Source organism: Rhipicephalus microplus, chromosome X, assembly GCF_043290135.1.
Source record: "Rhipicephalus microplus isolate Deutch F79 chromosome X, USDA_Rmic, whole genome shotgun sequence".
Taxonomy (NCBI): Eukaryota; Metazoa; Arthropoda; class Arachnida; order Ixodida; family Ixodidae; genus Rhipicephalus; species Rhipicephalus microplus.
This window is the reverse complement of record NC_134710.1, coordinates 50950759-50956376: the sequence shown is the minus strand read 5'-3', so window position 1 is coordinate 50956376 and position 5618 is coordinate 50950759. Positions and strand designations below refer to the sequence as shown.

Here is a 5618-nt window from a genome sequence, read left to right as displayed (position 1 = left end):
GCCGTGGTCGACAGGTGAACAGCCAGGAACAGTCCCTGGTTCAAAGCCCGGGGCGCCATCAGCAGGCACTTCAGCAGGCGCCAGGCCTTCGTCCCATCCCGCGAGCCGTTGATCGAGGCGCACACGCCCTGCCAGCCCTGGTTCCGGCACCTGCGTGCGTGGCGTCTGCAGACGGCATCGATTCGCCGGAAGACCGTCCAGAGCTCCGGTTGGCGTTTGTTCAGGGCTTGCCGCTCTGCACGTCGCCGTGCCGCCCTCAGAGCCAGGTGCCGGATGTCTGGGACGGGCTGTCCCTGCTGAACCTTGGCAGTGACCGTTGCTGCCCTCGCACTGTGGGCCACCAGTTGCAGCAGGTCCCCGCTGCTCGTGTCCTGCTGGAGTAGTCGCTCGTAGACCTGCCAGTCCACCACGCGGTACTCGCGGTCCCGCGGAGCCCTACCTCTGAAGGGAGACAGCAGGATGGGCAGGTGGTCCGAGCCCCAAGTGTCCGGGAATGGCGACCAGGCATACTGGCAACCCTCCGTGGCAACGCTGAGGTCTATGGCAGTGCTGGTGACCTGCTGCCCACGACGGAGGAAGGTGTTGGCACCCGAGTTGAGGATCGCCAGCCCCAGCTGCTGGAGGACATCACGCAGCTCTCTGCCTCGAGCGTCAGTCCTGCGGCCGCCCCATGCTGGGTGTTTCGCATTGACGTCCCCGCAAAGCAGGAACTCCTTGCCCAGGCGATGCGCCAGCTGACGAAGGCATCTGGGGTCCCAGGGCTGGCCCGGCCGAACGTAGATGCTGGCCACAGTGGTGTCCTGCCCCCCGATGTGGATGCGGACGGCACAGCATTCAAAGGGGCCTCCAGCCAGGTCAGCCACCTTCACCTCTGCCTGCGGGAGCTCGCGCCTGGCGTAGATAGCACACCGGGAACGTCCTTGCTGGTGGCTGTCGTTCAGGCAGGGGGCATCAGGGCAGGTCGCCAGAGTGCAGCCAGTCCTGCTGCTGTATCCGACGTACCCTGGCAGGCGAAGGTCCTCCGCCTGGGCATACACCTCCTGTAGTGCAAGCACGTCGTAGTCGCTCCGCAGGAGGTGCTCTGCCAGGTCGTCTCTTCGCCGCCCCAGCCAGTTTACGTTCCACTGCAGAACGCTAGGGCGTCGGCCTCGGCTCGTTCCGGGTGGGGAGCTAGCCATGATTGGTTGTGGGGAGTGGAGAGCCTCCCGTCTGTAAGCAGATGGCTCGAAGAGGGTGGTCCAGGGGAAGAGACTCTCCCACAGACCGCAGGGTGTTCAGCAGGGTGGCGACGATTTGGTAGGCCGGGTCAGCTGGAGGCAACTCTACTGTTGCAGCAGGCGGGGCCGCAGGAGCCATGGGCACAGCAGGCCGGCCTCCGGGGGCAATAGCTGCAAACTGGGCCGCGAGAGTGGCAGCTGCAGCAGGAGGGGCCTCAGGAACAGCAGTGGCCACTGGCAGGGCCATAGGGGCAGCAGCGCTGGTGGACTGCAGTCCCTGGAGTGGCTGGCGGCGAGATTTTCGAGGCGCCGGGATGGGTCTGGCCGGAGGGGGGGGCGGCGCGGGGTGGCCCTTCACCACGCTTGCAAAGGTCCGCGCCTCCCGAATCTCTTCTCGCACCGCTGCTGCCACTGTGCGCCTCGAGAGGATGGTTGGGGAGGATGCCATGATTGTGGCAATCTTCCGCTGCTCCTGCCACCGAGGGCACTCTGGGGTGTCTGCAGAGTGAGGGCCCCCGCAGTTGACACACCGGGTCTGCTTGCAGCTCTCTCCAGGGTGGGTCCGGCCGCATCTGATGCAGCTGCCTGGCCAGCTGCAGCTCTCCTTCACATGGCCGAACCGACCGCATTGCCGGCACTGCAGAGGGCGGGGTCTGGCTGGCCGCACTGGGAAACGGACCAAGAAGAGAGACACGTGCTCCGGCGGCACAGGGCCGGCGAAGCGGAGCGTCACGGTTCGCCCCTCCCTGGCAGCAGAGAGCACCGGAACGGCCGACTGGATCCCAGGCAGCAGGCTGTCCACCGCAGGCTCCCCGTCGACACCATGTAGGTACCCAATGCTGGTCTTGTGGTCAGCGGGTTCCTTGGCAGATACGGGGATCCCCTTTAGCTCCCTGATGTTCAGGAGCTGCTCCAGGCACTCTCGCGTGGTAGCGTCAGCAGCCACAATGTTGCGTTTTTGGTTTACGCGAATTGCGGCCACCCCGGGCCTCGCAGAGAGCGCCTGTGCGAGGATGAGGCGTGGGGATCCACTGAAGGTACCTCCGGGGGCTGACGGCCGGAACGGAACTGTGCCCACAATGGCAGGGTCGACCGGGAGGGCCGCAGCAGCAGCAAGGTCCCTGGCACGGCGTCGGGCACTTCTGGTGGTGACCACCTGGAAGCCCTCTGTGTCTGGGGGACTCCCCGCTGCATTGCTGTGCTTCCTTGTGTCCACTGCAGTGGGGGCCTTGCTGAAAGGTTGGGGAAGGTTGGCAGCTGTGCCCTCCAATGCAGTAACCGGGGGTTGCTTCCTGGTGGGCTTCTTCTTCCCCTTCTTTCTGCGGTTGGTATGTGTGGCCCCCGCTGACGATGTGAGGAGGAAGTCTTTCGCAGTATAAGGGGCTTCCTTTCGGGTGGTGCCCCCTGTAGCGGTACGAGTGATAACCTCTTCGACCACCTCCATGGCAGCTGAAGCGTCAGAGGGTGGGTTGTCGGGGGATTCGGTGGTCCCTCCTGTTGCAGGCGGTAGGTCGACCGTTGAGGCGGTAGTGGGGTGTTGGCGAGTGCCTGCACCATCCGAGCTCGTTGGGTCCGGGCCGCCTGTTGGGGCAGATGTTGTCATGTCCCCTGTGGAGGACGCCCCTTCGGAATTCACCACGGTTCTGAACTCGCTCCCGGACATCTCCTCTGAGCCCTGTGAAGCGTGTGATTCCTCGTCGGGGGAGGTAGTGGCCGTTTGCTTTCGGGGAGCGTGGTCGTCCTCGTCCCCACTCTCTTCCCGCAGCCTCTCCCGTGAGTTGAAGAAGTCCATCGACTCGTCGTCCTCATCGGAGCTCAGAGGTAGGGGAACACCAGCAGGCCCCTGTGTCTGCCCAGGAGCTTCGCTCTGCGTTGGGCTTTGTGGTGGCTCCTCTGCAGTTCTGGTGGCTATGATGGCAGGTGCGGCCCCGCTGGCGCACTGAGAGGCCGGCATGGGGGCCTGTGTGGGGGCGACAGGGTTGGCCTGCAGCCACTTCTCCACTATGGCTTGGATTTTTTCGGTCGCTATCTTCTCGAAGAAGAGGTGGCGGTGTGCCTGTACCTTGTTGGTTGGGAGGCTCTCCGATCTTCGGTGAGAATAGCGACGCCTTGTGGGCTCTTCAGGAGTTCGGGCAGCAACTAAAGCGCTGTCTGCCGATGGGGGGGATGCCACGATGGGCGAGCGGGCGTCGGGGGCGGTGTTGCGCCTAGGCGAATGCATGGTTACACTCGCGCACGAGTTCCCAGGGATGCGCGACACCGCTCAGGGAAAACAACACGTCACAATTAGTGCAAGAGAGAGAAAAGAAGAAAAACGGTTGCACTAAGGAGGACTGCGAAGCATCACTGTCAATGTTCGAAAAAAAAAAACGCACACTGCACAGGAATGGTTGCCCAATAGCGTGGTCGCGCGTAATGGACACTAGTTGTTCGTTATGACTCAAGCGCCTGTGCACCGCACACACAGGCGCGGCGAAAGCGCGTCTAAGCTACGTGCAATGAGCCGTGGCCCTACACCACGACATACGCCGGTCGGCCGGGTACAACACGCGAAGTGAAAAGAAATTAATTCACTAACCGGCAGTGTAAGGTGTGGGGGGTTCCGGGCAGTCCATGGCAGGCTATTCCATAGCAGTTGCGACCGCAGATCAGTGTAGATGTCCGTCACTGTCGCAGGAGTGCGAACGCATTGCTGCGGAGGAGCCGTACTCCTGACGAGCGCGGCCCGCGAGCGACCGCACTCAGCGGGAGTTGGGGAGCGACCCAGTTAAGTGATTGCAGCCTCGACTCAGTCGAACTAACCTCGCGAACGTAAAATTAATTCTAAACCACGCGCCCGCGAGCGCTCCAGCACAGCTACCACGCGCAACAACACGTCCCCCCCCCCCCCCCCCGCCATGACAGCGTTTCTCACGTGACCATAAACACTCTTACCTGCCGGATACAGTGTACTAGAATAGAGGCAGTGTGCTCACAGGCGGCGGTGGGTGACCCACTTCGTGTCGACGCCGAGAGGCGGCGCGGTTCGCAGCGTCACCTGAAACTCCTTTGCGCGCCGAAGTAGAGAGCCACAGCGCAATTGTTGAAATGCCAGAAATTATGCAACGTTCGCGACATGCAATGCACGACACTTCTTTTGGGGCATCTTATCAGTGTGCAGGGCGTGAAGCAACTGAAATCGTATTATTTTCCGGCCGTTTAAATGTTCAAAGTGGTTTCGCTAATGCAGCGGTCATGTCGACTGCGGTTCCGAGGTGCGAAAAACACTACGCACTTTTTTTTTTCGCAATATCAGAATTAAAAATTTGGAGTTTAACGGGCCGAAGCCACACTTCCGCTATGAGGTGCGCCATAGCGGAGGGCTGCAGGTTAATTTAGATCCCTTTAGAATTTTTAACGTCAGCCGAAATGCCGACACACGGCTTGTTTCGTTTTTCTCCTCCGTCAGGAGAACAGCCACCGCGGCTAGGATCGAACACAGGTCCTTGGGTTCAACAGTGCAACGCCTTAGAAAGCCTCCACGCCGGGTTTTTCTTGATTACGTGCCTGCTGCAGGAATGCGCGCCCTAAACCCAAACTTTAACCACCATGACAACCACGCACGACGTTTAACATTCTAGCATCGCTGCTTCGAGACTTTAGGTGATGATTGGTGTGTGGCGTGATTCTTGCTGTAAACAAGACGTAGCATCATTATTATCAACAGCCTGTTAGGTCCTGCAGGACGGAGACATCTTTCATTGATTTACACCCGCTCCTGTCCTTCACTGCCAGAGTCCATTCCATTCATTGCCTCTGAATTTTCATATTTCGTGTATCCATCAAGTTAATGACGTAGCAAATTAAAAATAAATGATAAAAATCCATGTAAATTGACGAAATAATGTTTATTTACAAATAAGTGATGAAAGAATTTGCACAAGAAATATTAGTGTAAAAAAAAGGCTGAATAATGGCAAATCGAGACATTTACACATTGATATGCACCATTACTTGGAAGGAGTCTTTAAACAATAACAAAACGACAAGCAATGCTCGGGCTCCGCTGGAACGTCATCCTGTGTGAAGTCGCAGTCCTCCCCTGAATCACCAATACCAGCCCGTGGAAATTCACTACAGTCAGTCTCGAGAGCACTTCGGCTCTTTTTCTTTGCGGCTGCATGGTCATTTTTGCACATCTTCCTTTTAGCTCTCGCTTTTGGCATCTTCTTCGTGAGGTACTGCGGCAAATTTGGAAGAATCGTGGGGACGGCGTTTTCCGACAGTATCGGTTTATCACGAGGAATGCGTACCTCTTTGTCATCTATATGGTACACGAACTCCTTGATAACGAACCTCGGTTAGAAATGCAGTTCGCAGACCGCAGAAAACTCATCCAGTTTCTTATCTGCACGGTGGAGA

The 5618-nt window shown here is 58.8% G+C and overlaps 1 protein-coding gene across 1 annotated transcript; it reads right to left on the bottom strand.

Moving 5' to 3' along the window:
* Positions 1-1170: 1170 nt before the first annotated feature.
* On the bottom strand, positions 1171-4097 carry LOC142775210 (uncharacterized). The gene has a single exon (XM_075876553.1). It carries the CDS (start codon positions 3436-3438, stop codon positions 1171-1173), a length of 2268 nt encoding a protein of 755 aa, XP_075732668.1. The 5' UTR covers positions 3439-4097.
* Positions 4098-5618: the final 1521 nt, after the last annotated feature.

Excerpts from the sequence above, each read along its gene's own strand:
- LOC142775210 (XM_075876553.1), bottom strand. The coding sequence starts at position 3,438 with ATGCATTCGCCTAGGCGCAACACCGCCCCCGACGCCCGCTCGCCCATC.